Source organism: Primulina tabacum, chromosome 10, assembly GCF_025594145.1.
Source record: "Primulina tabacum isolate GXHZ01 chromosome 10, ASM2559414v2, whole genome shotgun sequence".
Lineage (NCBI taxonomy): Eukaryota > Viridiplantae > Streptophyta > Magnoliopsida > Lamiales > Gesneriaceae > Primulina > Primulina tabacum.
In genome coordinates this window covers 1,807,174-1,833,698 of record NC_134559.1, presented here as the reverse complement: position 1 = coordinate 1,833,698, position 26,525 = coordinate 1,807,174, and the positions used below count along the sequence as shown (strand labels likewise).

The 26,525-nt window shown below is 34.1% G+C and overlaps 2 protein-coding genes and 1 long non-coding RNA gene across 4 annotated transcripts; 1 reads left to right on the top strand and 2 right to left on the bottom strand.

Annotated features, from left to right (window-relative positions):
- Window positions 1-14,459: 14,459 nt before the first annotated feature.
- Window positions 14,460-16,091, top strand: LOC142505298 (cyclin-dependent kinase inhibitor 7-like). 2 transcript variants are annotated; one of them, XM_075618223.1, is made up of 4 exons: window positions 14,460-14,956; window positions 15,116-15,162; window positions 15,367-15,549; window positions 15,654-16,091. In XM_075618223.1, the coding sequence occupies exons 1-4, from the start codon at window positions 14,618-14,620 to the stop codon at window positions 15,727-15,729; spliced, it is 645 nt and encodes a 214-aa protein (XP_075474338.1). In that variant the 5' UTR covers window positions 14,460-14,617; the 3' UTR covers window positions 15,730-16,091. The 2 variants fall into 2 exon arrangements, with proteins under 2 accessions (XP_075474338.1, XP_075474337.1); XM_075618222.1 differs by having other exon boundaries at window positions 14,476-14,956; window positions 15,113-15,162.
- A 2,715-nt stretch (window positions 16,092-18,806) lies between these two features.
- Window positions 18,807-19,614, bottom strand: LOC142505104 (uncharacterized). Its single transcript, XR_012804374.1, has 3 exons — window positions 19,576-19,614; window positions 19,018-19,473; window positions 18,807-18,938 (listed from the first exon to the last, which is right to left on the bottom strand). It is a non-coding gene; the product is annotated as an uncharacterized LOC142505104 (long non-coding RNA).
- Window positions 19,615-20,284: 670 nt separating this feature from the next.
- Window positions 20,285-24,756, bottom strand: LOC142505103 (formin-like protein 6). Its single transcript, XM_075617933.1, has 4 exons — window positions 23,093-24,756; window positions 22,818-23,014; window positions 21,917-22,158; window positions 20,285-21,591 (listed from the first exon to the last, which is right to left on the bottom strand). Exons 1-4 carry the CDS (start codon window positions 24,538-24,540, stop codon window positions 20,806-20,808), a joined length of 2,673 nt encoding a protein of 890 aa, XP_075474048.1. The 5' UTR covers window positions 24,541-24,756; the 3' UTR covers window positions 20,285-20,805.
- Between the last annotated feature and the right edge of the window lie 1,769 nt (window positions 24,757-26,525).

The following is a 26,525-nucleotide window of genomic DNA, read 5'->3' as shown; positions in this document are numbered from 1 at the left end:
TGCTTTAAATCTTTATTCCTTTTTTTTTTCCTTTCTTTAATTGGTTATCCATTTCCCTTTTATTTTTCCAGATATTTGACACTTAATTAACAACATATAATTTATATTCGCGATCAACTTACTTCGGTGTTTTATAATTTAATAATAAATATATAATATACTACCCTGGTTTTTAATATTATATATTAATGAAAAACTACATTGAGCTTATATATAACTTTAATAGCAAAAAAAAATTGTTTAAATTTTAACTAAATTTAAATAATCGTATCGTTCCTCATCTTATAGAACACCGACGAGAATGATAATAAATAAAAATAATTATTATTATATATAATAAATGAATTAAGAATTTTTTTAATCAATTTAATTATATTGTGAAAACTATGCGTGACGATGAAATTGAATGGGAAGTACTAGTTAAAGTATACGCTCACTATATATAATCATTTAATCATTATTTGATGTGACTTCAAAGACAAGAACATGAGATATTTTTTGGTTCTCCTATTTTTATCCACGATTATTAGATTTGTTTCGATATTTTATGTAAATTGATTGATGAATTAACTACACGTGATATTAATTTATTTTAAAAAATAGAGCCAAAAGGTGAATATTCTTTTTATTTTTTTGTTAATTTATTAAGTAAAATAATAATATTTTCGATTTGTATACGTGTATGCAAAAAAAAAATTTAAAAAATCTTGAAAAACTATATATAGATGGTCATTTCATAAACGAACTGAATTGGTTCGCGAGCTTTTTCAAGTCGATTTAAAAAGTATTTGTTTTGTATTTGAGCTTATCGAAATCGAGCCAAACTCGAGGTCAAATTATTTTGTTCAATAGTTCATGAGTCAATATAATATAACTATATATTAAATAAATAAATTTTGATTATTTCGATTACTTATTTTTTTAGCAATAATTCTAAGAACATGTTCTAATCTTTCGAGCCGAACTCGAACTTGAGCTTTAATTCGAATTGAATTTGAGCAAAAAAATATTAATTTTTTGAACTTCAAATAGAGTTCAGTCTCGAATATATTCGACTTAATTTGATTCATTTACATCATAGATACAATACAATGAGGTGAGATATTTATTTAAAACCAAAACAATTAATTAAACATCCTACGCAACTGGTGATATTTGAACCAAAACTGGGTTTTGGGCCCTCGTCACCTCTGTAGTGTATTTCAATACATTTGAGAAGGTTTTTTTTAAAAAAAAAAAAATGCTGACCAAATTTAATAACAAAATATCCGGAAGATCTGGTCTGAGTCCATTTATATGTCTCCCTTTTTATTGGGCTGACTACTTAGTTGTATGAAAATCATAGTGGGCCTAAAGGCCCATTTAAAGTACGTAATTATCGTAGCTTCGAGTTGGCTAATAATTCCCGAGTCCAAAGATTACGAAAACACGTTCGAAAATTTTCCCACTTCCACGACTATTTCATCATACATCAAGTTCATTTTTTATCAACTAGGTTTAACAAAGATAATATAGTTTACCATCGTAAAAATGAAATTTTATTTTCCAAATAATGATTCAATTTCATTTCACGTTCCAAACCTCATGTATGTCGTTGACAATACATTATATTCCTTTCATATATCTTATTTCAAACCTCAAATAAGATCAAGAGTAGATATCTTGTGAGACGATCTCATGGATCTTTATCTATGAGACGGGTCAATCCTACCGATATTCACTATAAAAAATAATACTCTTACCATAAAAAGTAATATTTTTTCATGGATGACCCAAATAAGAGATCCGTCTCACAAATACGACCTGTGAAACTGTCTCACACAAGTTTTTGACAAGATCAAAAATATGTTCTATCATATTGAGTGTCGAGTAGATGATATGGTATTGTGAGCCATTACAAAGAGATCAGAGAGTTCAATCTCACTTCAATTATCTCATCTTTGAGTATGTCAAATAAGAGTAGGTCTCTTGTGAGACGGTCTCACGAATCTTTATCTATGAGACGGGTCAACTTTACCGATATTCACAATAAAAAGTAATACTCTTGGCATAAAAAGTAATATTTTTTTATGGATGACTCAAATAAGATATACGTCTCACAAAATACGACCCGTGTGACCATCTGACACAAGCTTTTACCGTCAAATAATGCTTACCCCGTATGGTTTGCAGGCATGATTGGCGATCATGTGGTCAATTAGGCAAAAAATTGTGTGAGACGATCTCACGGGTCGTATTTGTGATACGAATCTCTTATTTGAGTCATCCATGAAAAAGTATTACTTTTTATGCTAAGGGTATTATTTTTTATTGTGAATATCGGTATGGTTGGCTCATCTCACAGATAAATATTCGTGAGACCGTCTTACAAGAGACTTACTCGGTCAATTAATGGTTAAATTTAAGTTTAATTATAATTTTTTATTATTTTTGTCCAAATTTAAGTTACGATAATTTGTTTTAAATTTTTTCAGAAAACTTTTGACTCTGGAAATCTTAAAAAATTGAAGAGCTAAAATCGGAATTGACGGCAAAACAGAACCTTGGCCACGGTTCGATTCCAGGCCTGTCCCATTGAACCGGGGACACTCTCTGATGGATATAATATGATATAATTTCGTCAAATGCAGGTTTGTAGTAATCATAACGAAATTCTTAGAACGGTAAAAAAAAGTCTTCACCTCGCGAAGATCGTCATTTTCATACATTTTCCCTTCTCGTCACCAAACCTTACCTCCTACTCATTTTCATACATTTCATACTTGTACATAATTTAAACATATCTTTTATTTATTAAAATTATACTTGTGTGTTTATAATTAACTTCTGCTGTATGTTGTGTGCTCGTGTTGACAACATTGTGCCACAACACTAAAAATCTGATACACACAATATATTTATTTCCTGTATTTTTATGATCAACGACGTTCTTTTGCATAGAAACCCCAAGTAATTGTTCTTGCCACTGAGAATAGTTTTTCACTACAGGGGGTGCATGATTTTTTTTTTTTTTTTTTTTTAAGACGGTTGCGCATCAGCTTTTGATTTGAATTACAAATTGCTTTGAACAATTGCATTCAATTGTGGCAATACTTGATTTTTATTTCTCTTTTTAAATGAAAATAAATAATTTTGATCCCCACACTGCTTCAATTTCCTTCGTTTTCCCTCCCTTCCTATAAAGTTTCTCATCAATTCCCCATCTAAAATAAATTCAAGTTATTACACTACAGACACCCTTTTAGCTACCTTCGTATCAAAACCATCCCTTCTTTAAAAACAGTTCTTAAATTTTAGATTTATTTAAATACGTATCGCTTGGTATTTTATTGATGTTTGAAATCTTTTTTTTAAAGCTTTTTAGATTGCTTGAACAACTCTACATTCTAGAGAAGACCAAAATCAGTGCTTCAAATTATTTTAAGAAAATATTTAAAATTATATTTTTGTTATCTACCATATTAAAATGGAGACTGTGATACCCGTCTTAGAATGAAAGAGATCTCGAGACTGTGTAGTCATGAGATTGTACATTTATAAAAAAATCTTAAAATATTTAATAAGTACTACTCATACAAAAAAGATGTATCTTCTTTTTGTGAGCTCGTCACTTAAAAAGTCTAAATTTAAACGTGTTTAACTTGAGACGATTATGTAATAAATGATCCCTTGAAAAGTTTTCATGCGTGTGAGTAATGACATAAACATATTTGAAAAGCTCATGTTAGTATAGCAAGACAAGCATCGATTCAGGTCATTACAAAATCTATTTGGAACTTAATTTTTTTATGTCCCGACCAGTAGATGACTTTGCAATAATTTAATCAAATCATTTGCAGTATACATATAATTGAAACTTTTGAGTTAATTTTAAGCTATGTTTTGACCTTGCTTTTGAAGATATTAATAGAGTCATCAATTTACTACGTTTAGGAGATCGATCCATAGGCACAGCAAAACGAACGTCGCCATTTACATGAAATATTATAAATATATATGGGCAGGAAAATTTCAACAATCATCATTTAATATTAATGTACTTCTTCCACATTAAATTTGGTTCGAGTTCCATCACCATTAAATTTTATTAAACCTAGAATTTATTTTTAATAATTTCTTATATAAGTTGTCGTATAATTATTTGTAGCCACTGTTAAGAAATCAGTCGTTTATTTTGATGTGACTTTTAATAATATAATCAATGGTACTTTACATTTTTCATAATTTAATTAATGATTCTTTATAGTTTTCCGTTCCCTAGCTATAATTTGGTGTCCAAATGCCTTTGTCAAATTCTTATAATATTATATTATTATAATGAAAGGAATCTAATGGTCACTTTTAATTATTTTAGACATCATAATTTAAAAAACAATTTAGCATGTTTAGTAATTCCCAAGCAATATCTCTTGCATCTTAGTTGCTTTTCCCCTTTACCGTACGGGAATCTCATCATTTCAAATGGTGAAAAAATATTTGCTCGCTCGCTTGCTTTTTTTAAAACGATAATAGATTTTATATATTGATAATTTGTTTAATTTGACACATATGATAGGATAAACATATGATATATAATATAAAGATAAGTTAATGATAAATAAGATGTATGATATTATATTTAATGTTTGGTATGATTTTAATAAGAGTGATTAAATTTATATATTAGATTGTAATGACAAAATTAACCTTATCAAAATAAATTTTATGATTTCAAAGTTGTTGCTTGAGTTCATATTTCTTATATGTTCATGCGCCGACAGTACTTGCATGATTTATTTTTTTTACCTAATTATATATATTATATAATATGATAATTGAGCCCTTAATTTTGTGAGTCAAGTCAAATATAAATTTTTAAGGTTAATCGAGTGATATTAATAATTTTATTGAGATTTATACAAATTATTTATATAATTATCTCGAGTTCATTTATATAATTATCATATTATATAATATATAAAAATATTTATTTGATTTTAATTTCTACCTACAAGTGAAATGAGAGAACAATAGGGTTTATGATTTTTATATATTAAGGGCAATTAAGTCATTTGTGTTTTTTTATCATTAGATTAAAATTATCACATCTCATAAAAGTGATATTTTATCCCTATAAAAAATTATTTATCGCGGGCCCATGATATTATAATATCATGGGCTCTCTAAAAAGGTTATCATGGGCTCTCTAAAAAGGTACCAAACCTGAAATAAAGAGGATTATTTATCAATCTCTCTTTTATCACATGTACCAAACTATGTCTTTATATATTATCATCAGATAATTTGTTTTTATTGGGTAAGTTGAATGACCAATAATTAGGTGTAATTTTTAATTTCATGATCATTTATTAATATTGTAAATGTTAATTAGATACTAATAATAAGATAACATATAATCGTGTATCCAAAATTTCATATCTCCAGTAATAATAATGTTGATAGTGACGACGTGACATGGTAATTTGTACTCAACCTATATTAAATATTTTGACGATGATGGAAGAATTTAAATGTGGGCTACGATAATTAGGGGTTGACAACGTGACAGCATCATTTATTTCCATTAAAGTCTGATTATCCAACTTGTCTAGAGATGTACAATCAACATGCATGTTATCTATATATATATATATATATATATATATTCACATAAGTGGGTATAATACAAAATTGAACAGATTTGGGCTGCATGCATGCCAATTTTACATGAAAAAAATTTAAAATTATATGTATGATTTGTATTTGCTTTACTATTATTTCTCGCGAGTGATGTGCCCACCATGATCACTCACCTAACGGGTCTGTGCATGCCTTTATGGCCCTAAAATAAATGGACTTGCATGCCATGTCTCGTATCGTCCTCATGTTACATAAACATGTTGTTACTTGATTAAATTTTATAAAATAAAATTACAAGTTTGAATTTATTCACTTATTTTTTCAAGATTACATTTTCCACTTTCAAAAGGATTAATGTATTGTTTGGTTTTGCTCTAAATAAACAAGTAGAGACATCCGTCTCACCTCACGCTGGCTTTCATCGTAAATATGTTGAAACTCGAGACCATATATATTAGCCCATTTGGTGTGATATAGGGGATTGATACCGTAAAATCCAAGAATTTTAAGTTTTATCATTTAAGTTTTATCACGATAGTATATTTTGGATACCAGGATTTATCTCATTTGAGGATGTGATATTTGTAAGATTTTATCAAGATTGAGTGAATAATAATATCGTGTATATTATTATTTGAAATTTCGCAGATAAATGCCTAAGATTTGAGTTGATATGGAGATACCGGGATAAAAATCAGGCAAAGGATAATAAAATCCCTAGAATTCGAAATTTACAGTGTATATATTTGAGAATTTCGAAAATTGAGAGATAAAAGATTTAGAGTTCGAATTTATATCACGGATAGATCACGATTCTCGATAAAGATTTGATTCAGATTCAAACGCGATATCACTCGATCACGATAGCAGTCAACCCCTATAAATAGGAGGGCCCTGTAGACTCGAAAATCACACCACATATCACACCAAATTTTCGAAAATTTGTGCTCTAGTCTCCTTAGGAATTTTCGAGCGCAGCGAAGCCCTGCCGCCGTCCAACCAGTGAAGTAGGAATTTCAAAGAACCCTAGCCTTTTTACGTTTTTCATCAAGAATTTAAGGTAAGTGGGCTTGTTTTAAATTATTGAATTTCGATGCATATATTTTCGATTTTATAAAAATTCGGGCGAGTACAATTCTTCTTCTACACCCTTCTGGTTACGATATTTTGTATGAATAAATGTTTTGACACTGTGATAATTCAACTTGATATGGGTGGGAATCCCAACCATACGTACCCTTACACGATGGGGGAGATAACCGCTATACGGCCTCGTCCCTTTAGAGGAGTAAAAATTAGGGACTGATATCAGTAAACCATTGAAAGTAGATGAATCTCAGTGTCGGGTTAATGATGCGCACGTGATAAGAATTATGTTTGCATGGTATGTATATTTCGAGATTTCATGTTGTTTTGTTGTACTCGAACGGCCCCCACTTGCTGAGTATTTCCCAAAATACTCACCCCTTACAACCTTCCCAGACAAATCCGAAGAGCAGATTGAAGAAGAAGAATCGGAACAATTTTGGGGCTGGTGAATTGTTTTAATCTCGAGAGTTGCTAGTAAAGAGGTTTCTGAATTTTGGTACTCAAGTTTTATGTAAAAACGTTTCCGCATTTATTTCATTAGTTATTTCAGTTGTAAAGACTTTGGTTTATGAGATTATGATTAATAAACTGGTATTTCGGTTTATACTATGCTACGAGGCTGGTTGTTTCAATTGTGTAATTGTTAAACGACGCCGGTGTCAAATCCCGAGTTTCGGGGCGTGACATTTTAGTGGTATCAGAGCCGCCAGGTTCATAATCCGAGTGGGAAAAATTGAGTTTCAAAAAAAAAATCAAATTTCGAAAAAAAAAATCGGCCAAACAGCCCCTACGCGCGCCGCCGCGTTTTTCGCCGATTCCGGCCACTTCCGGTAGTGTTTCTTTGATCAGAAACCAGATCTAGAACCGTCTCGATGAGACGAACAAAAGCCCTCAAACAATTTTATATTTCGCGTTCGGATGAAACGGGAATTTCAGATCTACGAATTTGGCGTATGAACCCTAACCCGAAAATTATTTTGTCCAATTACCCTACCAATCCTACTCCGATTTTCAATTCTTTATAGCCAACCAATCTATGATCCATGGGCAACTTTTACCAACAATCAATTTCGAGCTCGGATCACCCAATCGGAAACGCCCAATTTCATTGAGTTAACCGAGTTGCGCGAGTTCCCCGCCAAATTAGGTAGTTTTCCTACCGATTCCTGCCGTGCCACCACCGGTTCTGTGATCCTGACCCCTTCGCCGTCATAAGCATTTGCTCCGACCATACTCCGACGAGTCAACCCGGCGAGTCAACCCGGCCGAGTCAGCGAGTCAACCCGCCAGCATACGTCCTTCGATTTTTTTTTGTAGGAAACTCCGAATTTGGTTCTGTCAACTGTTCTGAAACCCTCTCGACGAATGCTTTCAATCCATATGTTTATCTCTAGACTTTCCATTTTTGAAAAATATCTCGAAAAATCTCGTTAAACACGTTTCTTGTAGTGCTTATCGGATTTTTATGGAATTTTATTAAGGAAACAATTAATATTGACCTATATTGTTGGGATTGTACTTATCTGAGATAAGTTGACTTAAGCTTCTGATTTAAGGTGAAATATTTGATTTGGGGACAATAAATTATTTATGGGAAGAAAAAAAAAACTAGTATGTGAAAATCTGAGATAAGAGATAATAAGTTTTGGATATTCCAATATGGAAGTTGATTTTGGGCAATAGTTAAATGTGTAAACATTAATTTGGGTTCTTAAAGAATGCTAAGCGTTAACTTTAAATATGTATAATTTTGGGTTACCTTATCTAAAAGGAAGTTGGGAAACAATATCTTAAGGTTTAAGTAATTTATATTATTTTGGGATAACTCGTAGATTACGATCTTATATGAATAAAATAAGTTATGAGATTATTGCTGGATATTGAGGAAAGTAAGGTTTAGTGCAAGTAAGATTTAACAAAAGCATTAATTGATGATTAATTTCATTTATACAAGGTTGAATAAGATTTTATTTTCTGACGACTGAGTTATAATTTTTGGGATTTAAATCAATAGGGTATAGATTGATATTGAATTAAGTTCCAAAATTTTATATGGGTTGTAGTTTTGAGATAGTAATCGTGATAATTTCAAGATAGAATAAAATCATCATCTATTCGTATATATTCAGTGCCGACTTGATTCAAAGCACTTTGGTAAGATTTCGACGTCATCATATGGATGGATTGGTTATCTAAGAGCAGTGCAATAGAATTTTGCCGGAGTAAAAAAAAAATTTCAAACTTCGAAACGCGAACCAAGAAGAAATAAGGTATCATGGCAATGCCAAGAGACAGAAATACATTCTTTCTGCTTCCCAGACTTGGAAAGCCATTAAATCAGGCAAAAAAAAAAGTTTACCTACCAATTGTGAACGAAGTGCAGGAAAAAATTGAGCTCAAGCTGGAAGATACCCTAATAATGCGAGAATTTCCGAACGTTTTTCTAGAAGAACTCCCAGGGATAGTCCCGGACCGCGAAGTTGAGTTCGAAATTAATCTGATCCCTGGTGCAGCACCAATTTCGAAAACACCTTACCGAATGACGCCAACTAAACTCCAAGAGCCAAAGGAACAACTCCAAGAATTGCCAGACAAGAAGCAATTTCAACTGGGTACGTCTCCATAAGGAACTCAAGTACTGATTGTGAATAAGGAAGACAGAAGTATGAGATTGTGTATAGATTATAGAGAACTCAATAAGATCACAATCGAGAATAAATATCTTCTTCCAATGATAGACGATTCATTTCGATCAACTTAAAGAAGTTACAACATTTTCCAAGCTTGACCTGAGAAGATGCTACTACCAATGGAAGGTCAGGGCTGAAGATATTCTCAAAACAGCTTTTCGAACAAGATATGGGCATTATGAGTTCATAGTGATGCCTTTTGGAGTGACCAACGCGCCTGCAGCCTTCATGGATCTAATGAACAGAGTTTTCAAGCCATTCCTGGATTAGTTCATAGTAGTATTTATTGACGACATCATCGTCTATTCTTCCAACGAACATGATCACGAAGAGCATCTCCGCATTGCACTTCAGACCTTGAGAGAGAAGGAACTCTACGCTAAGTTTAAGAAATATGAGTTCTGGTTAAAGAGTGTATCCTTTTTAGGACACGTAATCTCTGAAGCAGGAGTATCAGTGGATCCCAAGAAAGTCGAGGCAATTACAGAGTGGCCAAAACCTAAGAACGCCACAGACATCAGGAGATTTCTTGGACTGGCAGGTTGTTATAGAAAGTTTGTCGAAGGTTTTCCTCAATCGCCATACCACTGACTAAACTCATTCAGAAGAATTCCAAGTTCGTCTGGGACGAAGGTTGCGAGAAAAAGTTTTCAGACGTTAAAAGAAAAGCTCGCATCCACGCCAGTACTAATCTTACCCACTGAAGATAAGGAATTCACCATCTACACCGACGCATCTAAGGATAATAAAATCCCTAGAATTCGAAATTTACAGTGTATATATTTGAGAATTTCGAAAATTGAGAGATAAAAGATTTAGAGTTCGAATTTATATCACGGATAGATCACGATTCTCGATAAAGATTTGATTCAGATTCAAACGCGATATCACTCGATCACGATAGCAGTCAACCCTTATAAATAGGAGGGCCCTGTAGACTCGAAAATCACACCACATATCACACCAAATTTTCGAAAATTTGTGCTCTAGTCTCCTTAGGAATTTTCGAGCGCAGCGAAGCCCTGCCGCCGTCCAACCAGTGAAGTAGGAATTTCAAAGAACCCTAGCCTTTTTACGTTTTTCATCAAGAATTTAAGGTAAGTGGGCTTGTTTTAAATTATTGAATTTCAATGCATATATTTTCGGTTTTATAAAAATTCGGGCGAGTACAATTCTTCTTCTACACCCTTCTGGTTACGATATTTTGCATGAATAAATGTTTTGACACTGTGATAATTCAACTTGATATGGGTGGGAATCCCAATCATACGTACCCTTACGCGGTGGGGGAGATAACCGCTATACGGCCTCTTCCCCTTAGAGGAGTAAAAATTAAGGACTGATATCAGTAAACCATTGAAAGTAGATGAATCTCAGTGTCGGGTTAATGATGCGCACGTGATAAGAATTATGTTTGCATGGTATGTATATTTCGAGATTGCATGTTGTTTTGTTGTACTCGAACGACCCCCACTTGCTGAGTATTTCCCAAAATACTCACCCCTTACAACCTTCCCAGACAAATCCGAAGAGCAGATTGAAGAAGAAGAATCGGAACAATTTTGGGGCTGGTGAATTGTTTTAATCTCGAGAGTTGCTAGTAAAGAGGTTTCTGAATTTTGGTACTCAAGTTTTATGTAAAAACGTTTCCGCATTTATTTCATTAGTTATTTCAGTTGTAAAGACTTTGGTTTTTGAGATTATGATTAATAAACTGGTATTTCGGTTTATACTATGCTACGAGGCTGGTTGTTTCAATTGTGTGATTGTTAAACGACGCCGGTGTCAAATCCCGAGTTTCGGGGCGTGACAAATACTAATATATACAATTTAGGCGGGGCGGAGCCAAGATTCAAAATTATGTGGGGCTAACTTCATCCCATACTGTATTTAATAAAATAAATAATTAACTAACAAAGTTAAAATAAAAAATATGTAAACATTGACTTCATGAAAACATAGAATAAAAATATTTAATATTTAATACCTTCAAAAACATGGAGCGCTAAAACACTACTGAAGTTGTGTTCTTAGATTCTTCTTATAATAAAGCTCATTAATTATTAAATTGTTACCAATTTTTTCAACAAAATCTCGTTCGATGTATATTACCATAGAATCTCCGGAAAACTCTGCTTCCAACTTGTTACGAACAACTGTTTTAACAAGTTTCATTGCTGAAATGCTCGTTTTGTTATTGCTGTAGAAACGAAGAGAGTTAAAACAAGACGTATCAACCTGTCAATTAAATAAATATATCAGATTTGATAAATAAGTAAACGACGTAGATAAAAATGTATAAATCACGTGTCAATCAAATCGTAGGTTCCTGACTTATTTATCTCAATTAATCTTCGACATAATTCAAAACTCGTTGATAAATTCTGAAATCTTTCATGGCCAGCAACATCAAGTTTATATTGATCCGATTGCATTATCAAGTGATGAAAATCTTGTAAATTGAAATCAAGATAATAGAATTTCTCAGCAAGTCGATAGATCTGATCAACATTAAGAAGCTTAAGGTTTTCTTTAGTTTCCAAAGCACAACTAAGTTTAAGAAGTTAACTGTCTCATCCATGAATCTCTTACTAAGATCTTCAACTTGAAAATCTATTGCAGTTGTAAATACATCAAATCGATGGTGTGCTCAACTGTGATTGAATCATTTTGTTGACAAGAACGGTCTGTACCAAAATTTAAAAACTAAAACAAAAATTCCAATTAAACAAATCAATTTTTTCAAATTAATTCAGCTCGGTCAGTTATTTGGGTTGAAATCGATATTTTATTCGTTCCTAGACTGAATTGATGTATGGCCTTATCTTAATTATAAAATGAATTTTTCAAATTTTTTACTCTTAAGAATTATTGCGGTCAAAAACCAAAGTCAGTTCACATAATTTTTTTAAACCAACAGTAAGAAAAAAATAATGCATAGATTTGGACATTGACAAATATAAAAAAATAATATGGACATTAATAAAAAATAAAAAGCTTGATACATCATTTAAGTCATTATGCACAAAATCCAAATCATATAATATCACATATTATGATTCACATTAAAAATTTGAGCAATTTCTCAAAATCATTACTTCATTTTTCTCAAAATAAGTTCTTATAAATATACACTAGTTCATACTAAAAAAATTAAAATTCTATAAAACTTTTAGTATTAATATAAATTAAATAAAGATATAATAAAATATGTAATAACTGCATAATTATATTAACATATTAACTCAATTTAATATATTTGTATGTTATTGTAAATATAGTCTAAAATTATATTTGAAACTTAAAGCTAATTTAAAAATCATTTTACATTAAGTTTTTCAACCATTTGAACAAAATATGAGCAAACGTTAAATTTGATTATAAGTATTTTTATAAGGTAATTTAAAAAAATTCCTCATAATTAAAAAAATTCTTCAAATTTACATCAATAAAGTAAAGCTAAAAAAATCAAAAATTAAGAAAAAATGTTTTAAAAAAATACTGAAAACCAAAAAAAAAAAAAAATTTGTAAAATTTGGGTGGGGTTGGAGCCCACCCTAGCCCAAGGGTGGCTCGGTCTTATTTCGGTATCTTTGATACTTGAAGAAGTTGGCTGGCTGGTTGTGGACTTTATTTTCCCACCATTTTGTGATAATACAAAAACTAATATGAGACGGGTTCATATATCCATTTTTTGAGACATATAATTTATTTGGATCATCCATGAAAAATATTATTTTTGATTGTAAATATATATTCGATTGACCCGTTTCACGAAAAAAGCTCCGTGATACAATTTTTGTGATAATTAGAGAAAAATATAAATGATGGGGAAATAAAAAAAAAAAAAAGTAGGCTTTTATTTTTGCTTTCTTATTTCTTTCCGCTGCGTAAAAAAGCGTGAAAAGAGAGAGATTTCAAATCCTTAGCTTCTTTTCCATCTGCGTTGAAATTTGGCCTTCCACCTGTGCGCAAAAAATAAAAGACACCAATAAAATAACAACTACAAAAGACATGCAATTTGTTAACATAAAATAAAAGTATCCAGCTTTTGTTTGTAGGGTTTTCTAGCTAAGAAAATAAAAATTATACTATATCATCTTGCCAAATTAATCTATGGGGTCTAGTAACTTTATATTGACACATTACGCCACAAGGTTAACTTTGTAATTTCCCGAAAAGAAGCGATTATCGTGCTTTATAGTGAAAAAGGGCATGCCGTGTGATAAACCACACACTAATTTACAATAAATTCATAATATGTTCGTATTCTTAGCTGAGGGATGTTTTGGTCTAGTCGAGTTCGATTTCCTTAAAATTAAAATATATTTAGTTTGAGTAGGTCTCTTGTGAGACGGTCTCACGAATCTTTATCTTTGAGACCGGTCATCCCTACCGATATTCACAAAAAAAACTAATAATCTTACCATAAAAAATAATAATTTTTCATGAATGAGCCAAATAAGATATATGTCTCACAAAATACGACCCGTTAGACTATCTCACACAAGTTTTTATCTTTTAATTTTGATTCGAAGATATTTCCAAAGCAGAATCGAGTTGACAACATCGGAGAAAATATAACCAAAATACGTTGTATTGTTTCGGTAATTTTTTCAGGTTTCCTTTTAAAATTTGAGTAAGAAATATATAATTTTATTTCACAAAAATAAAATGGTATTATAAATACTTTGTATGAAAATATACCTTATATAACATTATAATGTAAAAATCAGTATAATAATTAATTTAAGGCAAAAACTTGTATCAGACGGTCTTACGGATCGTATTTTGTGAGAGAGATATCTTATTTGGGTCATACATGAAAAAATATTATTTTTTTATGCTAAGAGTATTACTTTCTATTTTGAATATTGATAGAGTTGAACTATTTCACAAATAAAGATTCGTGAGATCGTCTTAAAAAAAAATACTCTTTCATTCAAAGGACAAATTTAAATGTCCTTAAAATCCTCTAAAAATGTTTGTTAATTACACAATGACTAAAATTGCATGTCAGATCTGCGTAACGGTGAACGTCAGAAAATCCAGTTAACGTTAACGGAGTTTCAGCCCACCACCATCACCACCCACCCAATCTCTCTCTTATAACACATGGAAAAAGTAATTATCCGACATTGCAAAATTTTGATCACTCTCTCCTTGCGCATGGTGTAGGCTGAGGCTCGGAAATATTGTTTCGCACGAAGTTTTCTTCAATGGGAAGGGATACTAGCAAGTGCAAGCGTTCGAGAGAGGCGGTAGTGGAAAAGACGGCGCCGCAGATTGACGCGAGGGTGACTCGGACTTCGACAGCTCAGCAGGCGGTGGACAAGAAGAGGAAGATTGGATTGGGAGAATCGGAGATGACCGCATCCTTAGTGCGGCTCGAAACGCGACTCTTAGTCGTGGTTCCAGCGGGGAATTCGGTGTTGTCGTTGAGTTCGGGAGATTCAACATGCGACAGCGGTGGTTCCGATCATGTTTTGGCATCTTGTTGCTCAAGCAACGGATCGAGTCAGCTGGCCAAGGGGAGTATGGATTTCGTAGATCTGGAGGTAAATTTTGAATGAGTTGAATTCTACGATCTCATACTTGTTAATTTCTCTGCAAGTTGCGGACGGCGGAATTAAAATCGTCTTAGAGCTTTAATTGTTCTTCAAAATTTAATACACGAGGTTCCAATTTTGAACTCCTTTTTCCTATACGCACAGGAGGAGAATGAGGAATTTTTCGCTACATCAGTTGGCAAATTAGAGGAGAGGTAAATCGTATGATATATGATTTGATTACATTTTTAAATCTTCAAGTGAATCATTCTCTCTTTGATTTCTTCCACGTACAGTTCCACTCAGCACTGTCTCTGACCTTCACTCACTTCCATGCGCAGAAGTGTGCGTACTGTTAGAATTTTTTTTCTTTTCCTTTCACGAGGAATAGTGGTTACGTGAAGTCACGTCTTTTTCAGGAGAGAAACGACACCGTCTAGCCAGGTTCAAGCTGAGTTAGGCGAGCTGGAGTCTACTGCGATGCCACGCGAGCCCAATTTTCGCCGACGTTCCATATCAGCGGAGAAAATGCCGTCCGAGGTTGAACTCGAAGAATTCTTTTCTGCTGCTGAAACGAAAATCCAGAAACAATTCATGGACAAGTAATCTCTCTCTCTCTCTCTCTCTCTCTCTCCCCGCGCGCCCCTACCGACCAACCATGGTAGCTAATTTATTCATTGAAATTTTCTATAATTTGTGAATGTAGGTATAACTTCGACATATTGAAGGATGAGCCATTAGAGGGACGCTACGAATGGGTTCGGATTCTAGTAAATCCTTGAAAATGGAGAAGAAATCGTGGGTTTCTTCAGTGAAATAGATCGGTTAAGGTAATCAAGATCAGTATGTATGGGTCCGACTTCCACTAATTTTATTCTGTAGATTTAATTTGTGGCTAGTTCAATTAGCTGGGATAAATGTACAGCTACCTAGCTAGCTTCTTCTTTATGTTATCATTTCTTCTGAGTTCTGTCATTAGTGTAACTGTAGAGATCAAGAAGAAATTGATCAAGTTACTAGATCCTCTTTCTCAAGTGTAAGGTAAATTATTTAGTCTCACGATTTGAAACTTCGTCGTGCGATGGATTGGAAATCTAAGCCCTTATATTAACATTGAAAATAAAAGTCCATTCTTCTCTTATAACTTACTTGGTTTTCTTTCTTTATTGTTATTATTTTCTTGAACTTAAAGTGTTTTCAAACAAGGATTGAACCAAGAACTTGGTAAAGGAAAACCAAGAATTTTACCACAAGAATCAAGTGATGTGGTGTGACATTATTTATTGAATACGTAAGTTAGGAGAAAATTAACGTATAATACAGCATATTTAATGTATATATTATGAGGGATTGGCCATATGAGTCCGTCGGATCGCACATGATTATTCCTTATGAGTATATAATTTTTTTTTTTGGCCTCGCACTTAATGTTGCCATCATTCCATTTTCTGCTTGTTGCCAATAATTTACGGGAAACGAAAAAAGAGTGAATATACGCAATGAGTAATATGTGAGCTTAGAGAGTTAGGAATATACGAGTGAGAAGGGGAGGAATTAATGGTATGTGACGTTGGTATTTGGTATATACTGGTACAAAGCTACAGAACAACAGTGCTTGCCGTGTAAGCTACGGACACGTGCTCCAGATCCGGAAAATTAAGCCGATATCACCCGCCCATGTGCTGTGTTTTGTGTGTGTCTTTGTGGACCTAATCTGCCCAAGGGAAAATTAATAAAACAGGTCTTTATTTTTTCGAAATAGAAATTAGAATTGATGGTTAGTGATTATTAATTCAATAAAAATATATTTTTTTGGTAATTGATGAAAAACTGATACGAAATGTAATGATTAAGGATTATTTTTGAAAAGCTAAAGATGAGATAAAATTATTCATCAAGGAAATTGTATTGAAACATATTTGATGAAAAAAAGAAGAAGAAAGAAAGTAGAATGTGGATGCATATCAGATTTATGTATAAATGTTCGATTTATGATTTTATCCGTACACGTATGATGTATATGTGTGCTGCATGGCTTTCTTTTCTCTTTGATTTTACTCAAACTTAGCTGAGTAGCCTCCTTCCTTTTGCCTTTTTTGTTAAACCCCACCTCGGTTCCTTACCAAGTACAAATGAGCCAGCGAAATCAATTATTACTCTTATTCTTTTCTTTTATATATGTAACACATATATATTGCATGAAAACATGCATGTGTAACAAAAAGTTTGGCACCACTGCCTACAAACCCCCTACTGCCCATTTCCGTCTTAAGTTTGAATTTTCTAATTACATTTCATTCTTAGACCTATTCTTTTTTTTTTTTTTTTTTTTCTGTGTCTAACAATAAGATACGTTCCATCTATTTCTCTGGATGTTTTCATGAGTCAACTATTAATCCCTTATAAAATTCCAAATTTACACTTCAAAAAACCATGGAATGGTAATAATACATGTGGCCTTGAATTAGGAAGAGATGTTGGTTAAAGAGGGAGAGAGAGAGAGATGTGACAGAGATAGTTTCTTTTTTCACAAAGGAAATTGAACAAGAATATGTGGGTATGGAGGGGTAGTGGTCCTTTGATTCCCTTAATGAAATTGGTGGGGTATAAGCATCATATAAATATATAGCTAGGTCGCCACCAATTTCACTTGGGTTTTTAACTTTGGGTGAGAATGAGATTAATTGTTTGATGTTTCTCCAAAGAAGATGAAAATGCAACTTTCAAGTATTAATTAGTACCACAGCTTTTGGTTGTCTTTGTTCCCACCGACAAACTGTATCAGTATCTATATAAATTTAAAGGGTAAGGTTTAAAATATAAAGGTTTTAGCAATCTTTTTTCATCAGATGTGAGTGGGTGGGTTTCATTGGGATTTGCCAATGGGAAGGTATGTCTAGGTGTGAGTGATGTAATGATTAGGACAGAGAGGGGTAAAAGGGTAAAAAGTAATTCTGAGCATCTTTTATTCAGGATGTAATTATCATGACAACTAATCATCCCATAATTTTATTAATTAATCCGATTTATTTATTATAAATGGGCTGAAAACACAGTATTATATGACTTTTCACAAAAACGAGATGATCAGATCTTGTTCTGTGTTTTTTAACACATTAGATAATCCAAATGTTAGACTTTTATTTGATGCCTTCTTTCTTTATCGGAATCTCTTCCAGTTGTGGAAAATGGCGGCTCCTTTTTCCTCGTGTTAGAGCATAGGCCAATAATGTAATGTTTATTCATATAAACAATAATGACATATTAAAAGTCCAAAAACTTGTGTGAGACGGTATCAGGGTCGTATTTTGTGAGACGGATCTCTTATTTGGGTCACCATGAAAAAGTATAACTTTTTATACTAAGAGTATTAATTTCTATTGTAAATATCAGTAAGGTTGATCCGTCTCACAGATAAAGATTCGTGAGACCGTATCACAAGAGACCTACTCTATTAAAACATGTGAATTTGTAAATCTACTCCAAATTATAATTCTTACCACAATACAAGTTTCTTAGATAACAATCAATCAACGCTACTAAATCCGGGTATCGCTTGCGTGTCAGTATACATTGGTGTCCGTAATACAAACAAAACAAGAAATACATTTCTCCAACCACATATCTTCTTCCTATACTTGAAATTACCTACAGCACCTGCTAAAATTTTTATGCACACAAAATGAAGTGAATAATTAAAGATTTAGAAATGAAGACGAAAAACAAAAAGTCGGGACCCTACTAAATCTTCTGCTCCGCCTACACGATATCGATGGAAACAATTGTTCTGGTAGACATGGATCTGTTGGAGCTTTCCTTTGCTGCAGCAGAAGACGATCTGTCAGATCCATCCTTTGAACCAGAATAGCCCACGGCCTTTGAGCCACCACCTTCTTTTGCTAACGCATAAGCAACTAGTGCCTTCACAACCTGCCGGAATCTCCTTCTGTAAGTTGGTAGCTTCGCTGAACTTCTGATAATCCCCAACATTCTGCCAAGAAACGTCGTTTAAGATTTTATTTGCAACTGAGGGGGAGACAGAGATAAAGTCTGATAAACTAGTATTTTACCTATGACTGAGGCCCTCGATTTGAGCGGCTCTCATGGAATCTTTAGGAACAATACTCCCATTTTCCCAAGATTTAAAACACTGTCCATTGTTTCCAAAAAGAATAAGTTTCTCCAGATACTGTATCTCGCCTTCCTCCAAGTTGATCGCTCTGATTTGTTCCTTGAGGACCATTAGAGGGTGGAAAAACCAGTCCAACAGTCTGTCCTGGGGTCTATTGTGATAACTGATCATTAACCTCTGTATTGTCCATAAACATAAGACCATTTGATCCAGTTTTAATGGAGTAAAAAAGAGTATGAAACAGTGAAAAACAAGGGAACCCGACGACAATGATAGGTGCCTCATGTGAATTTTTGGCTTTCAACAACTCAGAGAGGTCGGTTGGCGTTAACACACCCTTGTCCAATAACTCTTTTCCCATCCTTTCGTTAGATCTCATCATGCTTCCCCATACCTTTGGAGAACAAGGGATATATCATAAAGCATCGATGAAAGAAGTAGCAAAATCTCATGAATCTTGGGAGTTTTTTAGTTATCTTTCAGAATTCTTACATACCTGCACCATTTTCACCTCCTTTATGGCCTCCGTAAAGATTGGAATTTGGACCAAAACTCAACCCCAAAAGCTAGCTCAAGGGAGAGGTTTGTCCAAGACCATATATACAATTTTCAGGTATTTTATCCGATCGACGTTACTGATCTTGATGATTTCAGGCTCGGAACAAGAATCGCCGGAGTTTCAGTTAGGACAGAACTACATAAAGAATGATTTCTTCCAACCGAAAATTTGGAAATATTGGGCATATTTTTATTCCGGTACCTTGGCATGTTAGTGACAAAGAACATTAATGCATTCACAAACAACCGTAACAATGAGAATGAGGTAATGATCGTTTCTGGGTTCTTGGATTTTAACACCAGAATCCTCTGCAAGAGACTATAACAGGAAAATGCACGATCCTGCTGAAGTATCAAGGATTGTAGATAAGGAGTGGAAATTAACCAACAAATACTTATTAAAACCCGGTGTTAGAAGTGCGATCGATTGATTCAATATCGATGAATCTAGAAAGTCACTGGAGAAAATAATTTATGGATTTCGGATGCAGAATTTATTATTTTAAATAATTATACATCATACTTTTTAGGTCACGTGCGAAGGAAAGTTCGGATAAAATTACATTAGTATTGATACCACACGTGAATACTACTCGCATGTAACGAGCAGCTCCCTTTGACGTGTAACTAGAGCCCTTACACATACACCGAAAAGGTTCCCATAATTTAGGATTCTGACACAAAACATTAATTAAGTTCAGTTAATCACTATGATTCTTTTAGGTTGTAGTTAAAAAAAATGTTAAATACAGCAGCTATAGGTAAACCTGTCTACTTCCATTATACTTATCGTACTTCATTAAGTTTTTAGGAAATAATATGCATTATTCTGCTTCCTTCATTTCACAGGCATTCATCGATCCATATATGATCTCGAATGATATTCATCAAGAAAGACCATCAGATGACTGTGAAAATGAGAGGATCGAAATGAGCTACGAATCTTGTTATAATGCATATTTTTTCTGGGATTTACGCATCCTTGGGCGACATCATACTGTTCATTGTTCAAGATCTCGCATCCCTGCTACTTATTTCAGTTGTTCTGTTGCAATTTACCTTTATATACTGTAACTTTTTATGTATCTTGTATCGAACGCAGCTGGAAATCCATTGTGAAAGATATCATATCCTCATGTGTGGTATACCAAAGTTGCCCGATCACGGATTACATGCTATCTTCATCAGAACTTCTATCGTACCTCCGCGTGTTGTATCTGTTAAGGACTGGCATTGGTGCAGTTACAGGTATTCTGAATGATTTACCTGCGCCGATTGTAGTTCTATCCTGCATTCTGCCTACATCTTTGCATACATTGTCTAATATGGAGAGAAAATCTCGTACGATCAGGAAAATCCTTAGTGGATGAGCCTCCTCTTTTGCAGCATCTCCATGGAAATACTCGGTTACCTCAGTCACGACGGACAGGGCTTTTCTTTCTACAGACTTAACCCGATATATTTCCTCGGTAGCTTCATCAAGAAACTCTTTCATCGAATCATAGAATTTACCTTGCATGCTCTGTTTCTCGTATTGAAGAACCAATCTGATCTTCTCAAGTCCCGTTTCCAGTTTGGAGACGTAGCTGCTCAATACATCCGAGTCCATTCCTGCTGCCTTTTTCACACTTCTAAGTTCTTTACTTAACCCAGATACGATCTGCAATCCCTTTTTCTTGAACTCTTCTTCTCGAAATGGGGTTTTGATAGGCAGATTTTCACTTGTGGGGTCGGAAACTGCTCCTTCGGACCTGACTATCTCTTGGACGACAAAGTGAAGTAAGGTTGTTTTTCCATCCGTTCCCTTTATGTCCACTAATTTTAATAGAGTGTCCAGTTTAAAAGCCTGAGCATCACCACGGTTAGTGCCATCGTTCATGCGGTTTCCTGTCTTTAAAACAGTTTCAAGCAGCTTAAGAAATAGGCGGCTCTTCTTCAATTCCTCACTCGCCTCCTGCATTGTGCAATGATCCACTCGTGAGAAGACTCACGAACCTTAAACATTGAGATTTTCAGTTACACTAGAATGGAAACGTATAAAGAAACGGTCACTGTTTAACCGGACAATCTCTCAAGAGTTCAAATTTTTGGACATATATTCCCTAGTTCCAGACTTTTAGATGTAGGAATGAGCTCAAACATAAATTCTATTGTTGGATTCTCTTCCGTGAGATCGAACATTTGGGATCTATGGTTTCAACATTCAGTACGGACAAAAACTGTAAATCATAAAACATCATCATAGAATTAGCCAAGTTCAATCCAATAATTGGCTGTACCTCTAGAGTTTGAAAAGATTTTCGCAAGTAATTCACTTCTGCATCAAAGTTTGCTCTATATAGCATGGCTTCTACTCTTTTAAAGGCAAACGGGATAGCGAGTATTGACTTGAGGAATCTCTCTGCGGATCCCAACTTACAGCCTTCATCATTGTAGTTTTTAAGTTTTATTTCTTCCTCTTTGGTTGGCGCCATCTTCACTAATGTTTCCAAAAGCTCTGGACCCAATCCCTCTGGATTTCCTGCAGCATCAAGACAAATATTTGAATAAATTAATAACAAAAAATTCGGAAGGATGACCAATTATAGAAATCTTAAATAAAATTCAAACCCCTGTTTAGGCATTAAAAGAAACAAAGCATTGTAGGCTAGGATTCGTCATAATAACTAATCATCATGCCAGTTTTCCAAAATCATAATGGCATGGTATATTCGTTTTAGAATTGCTTGATTCCGAGCTAAACCTAAACTCCGCCCTTTTTCGCCTCTTTTCTGTAGTCTTGGTCCTCTGATTGCAGTATTGCAATACATTAACACAAAATTCAAATGTTTTCGTAAGCATCAGTTGGAATAAAGTTTTTTCTTCCGCTGGAAAATTTACTGGTAAGTGTAATTTTTCTCTCATATGAAATTCACAAGTTCAAACTTGAGATTCCAAGCTTGCTCAGCATTAGTTAGTACAAAAAAGAATAGACGACTTAACATTAATGCCTACTTGGTTTTAGGTAGCCGTTTCTTTCATGTCATTTTTTCATTTTCCGATAAAAGAATCGATTATTATCTTCCGAGTGACAATAATAGCCAATTTTCTTTTTAAATCAATAACTAAACCTCATTGTCTGCTAATATTTTTGGTACAGCTGATTTTTATTCACTTATGCACAAAGTCAACGATACATACCATCTAAAAGTGCTTCACAAACTTCTTCTCTTGTCACGTTCAATGCTCGCAATAAAATGGCTATGTTCTGGGATTTCTTTGGATCCAGCACTCTGTTCTCCTGATCCAAAGAAGGGATCACCAACTTCCTTCCCTCTTTAGGAACCGAATTAGCTGAATTAAATCCGAAAAGAGATTCCATTGCGTCCTCATTCAACCTTGAGGAAAAATATCATATCAACAGATGTTATAAATATCACAATTATTTCCATGTAAGTATTGTATATTTCACTTACTGGAATGAACTAAACTTTAAATGGTCCCAAACCGTGTCCCTGTCCGAAGTGGCTCGCACTTTGTCCCAATGCAAAGGTTTCAACTTGGGCTTCGACCCATCTTTGTCATCAGCACCATGTATCTCTGATGAACTGGAACCTTTACTCTCTTCTTCAACGGAGGTTAATTTCTCAATCCTTGGGGATGCTTTCGGACTGGGAGTCTTTAACTGTAGCCTTGTTACCAGTTTGGAGACTTGTAAAGGCACATTTGTTTCCACGGGTTCGAATTTTCTTGGTGCCAGCAAAGGCGGTGGAGGCGGAGGGGGAGGAATTGGTATTTTCGATGTTTGTTGCTCATAATTGCTTATTGATTGAAGCCGTGCCATATCCGGTGGTGGAGGTGGTGCCGAGAATCTAGCTGCTGCCCTTTTAGGAGTAAATGACAGTGTTTTCCTTGGCTGCGATGGCCCCAAGGAAGAAGTTTCAGATGGTAGAAAAGATTGCTTTATTGATTGTATAATCACGGGCTTTGTGTCTGGGGATGATTCTGATAAACGAGATTTCGGTGATGTTCTCTTGGAATGAGGGACCGAAGAACTAGCAATACGAGTTTCTGGTCTAGTCTGGTTTAGTTGGCCCATATTGTTACACCGGTGGCTGTGGCGCCCACCCGGAGACTCGTTGCTCATAGATGATCCTTGTGGTGTGTAAAAATTGGTGTCATTACTCTCATCGTCTGATGAAGACATTGGTGGAGGTGAATTTATACTCGGCGGCAGCGGTGGCTTGGTTAATGGTGGCAGAGGCTGAAGTTCGGGACTAGGCCGGTACCGTTCCGATCTTTTTCCGGGCTTCAACTTTTGATATGGTGAGCCATTTGCATCATGATTAGGGGTCTCATTTACCAAACTTCTTGCAGATGGCTCCACCGTCCCAATGTAGAGGAAAGTAGATGGTTGCATTCTTGATTCTTCATTGGTGAATCTTGAATTCCCACCAACAAGCTTCCGGGACTCATCAGTCTGATTCGAACGCTGCTTGAATAAATAGAAGGCAAGCGCAGATACCATTACCAGAGTTAGAATTCCTGATGAAACTGCTATTCCAATTTTCTTAGCGGAATTGGTTGGCTTCGTGGCAACTGGATTAGACACAACGGCCGGCATGTTGGCTGAAGTTGATGGTGAATTCTGGCCGGATCCGTAGCCCTGATCCACCGTTGGACCAGTTGGGAGTTCATGGAAGAATGGCTGGTCTTGGTCTGGTGAAACCTGGCTCGGTGGTGGTGGCGGCAGCGGCGGCGGAGTTTCTGAGTTGGATGGAAGCATTGGTTGGTGCAGAATTCTCCTGGTTTTCTCTTCATTAAGAAAATTTTGAATCTTGGGTTCTGCCCCTATAATCAACTGGAGCATAAAAGAGACGACCAATGATAAAATCAAGAAATCGCACAGATAATCGGCTCTCATGGTGCTTTTTTCTCGACAAGTTCATTTATGTTTCTTTGTTTCCCCTTGTTCATGTCTCGTTCTAAATTCTCAGTTTTCGCCAAAATTTAGAGATAAAAAGACTGAGAAAGGGGATGAGTTTGTAGGAGAAGTTTCCCAGAGCTGCAATCTCTCTCTCTCTGAGCGGGGGCGATCACTTGGGAATAGCTACGCTTTTCTTCCACCTCCTGTGTTGAGGTTTCTTTTTACATTATTATAGTACATAAACTTGAGTTTTACACGTGCAAAGTAATTATTATTATTTTTATTTTCATATATTGTAAAAGTACTTTTTTTAATAATTGAACCAACTTAAAAATCACAAGAATTAACAATTCAATCCATGCGTGTTATGATTTTACAGGATAAAATAGGTCTCTTGTGAGACGGTCTCACAGATCTTTATCTTTGTCAACCGTACCGATATTCACAATAAAAAATAATATTCTTACATAAAAAGTAATATTTTTTATAGATAGCTCAAATAAGAGATTCATCTCACTAATACGACCCGTGAGACCGTCTCACACAAATTTTTACATATCCAATAACATCAATTCATTTTTATATATACCTCACGATATATCATACTAATGTCCACTCGACAAGTAACCACATGCAAATAGGTGTGAACCTAATGAACTATGATGACCACCAAGTGCCTCCACCTTCGTCAATTTTTTTTGTCCGAGAAGAAACCTTGGACCTTACATATATAACAAAATACCCAAATTTCCATTTCCGTTTTACAAGATGCATTTGAATGTATACCTCGTGTGACATTGGAACATGAAAATTATTTGAGTATGGCATCATTCTATCCACAAAGTCAGAGGTCATGGAATCAATCCCATCCAATCCGCGATACACATTAATTCTATGACAAAAAATGAAATAAAATAAAATTATATCAAATCACACTTTTTATCGATGAGGGTGAGTTCTCAATACAAGCACATGTCCAGAGCATATTGCTTTTTAGGCTCTCTCTTTAATTCCTTTTTTTTTTTTTTTTTCTTTTGCCCTTTTGATTCCTATCACAAACAAATTGTTAACTTTTCTAGCCACGTGGAAACTTGTTAAAATAAATTTATTATTGGTAAAATGCAAATTAAAATAATGTTATTATCTTCTTCTAATCGTTAACTTAGGTCCCGTTATCTATAGATACAAACAATACATACGATATAATTAGATCCAATATTACTACAAAGAACATCATAATCCGTTTATTGCTTACACAAAAAGGGGACTGTTACGTTTGATTAATTTATGACAATCATTGAACAAAATTTGTCTTGGTTTTTTAGATTATAGTCTTATGCATTTGTTTGAGTTGTTTGGTTAGACAAATATCCTCCCATTTCATCTTATCGAAAAATATATAATTTTTAAAAAAATATTGAGTGGTGGAATGAAATATAATACTGATCAAATTTAATTTCGTTTCACCGTAATTGAATTTATAGATCCAGAATCTCAATTATCAAAGTAATTTTCCCAGTCAAAGAATAATTATTGATAAATTTTTTTTTTTTTGTACATTCCAATTTTATTTAAGAGAAATTCCATTGTAAATTTCGCACGTCAGGCATCCTGACCTTTGCTTCCATACGACAGATTCGGGCAATCGTACTCGTAATACTTGCGTTCTTCGTGATACGGCGCGTAATAAATAAATTAATCAACAGTTAAAAGATGAACAAAAATAAAGAATTTTTTAAATATTATTCTTATTATATCTTTACAAATAATGAGACGTAAAATGTAAGAATTGGAAAAAGGGGTTTTACTTTAGGACATTAGCCCAATCATACATCCAACGGTTTATAATTATCCTCATATGCTGTGTCCACAAAAAAAATCATGAACCCTTCGTAAAAATAACTGTAGATTTTAGATGCTTTAGTGCCACATATTTATTTCATAATTTTCTTCATTTCCAGATAAATATACAAATTATGGCT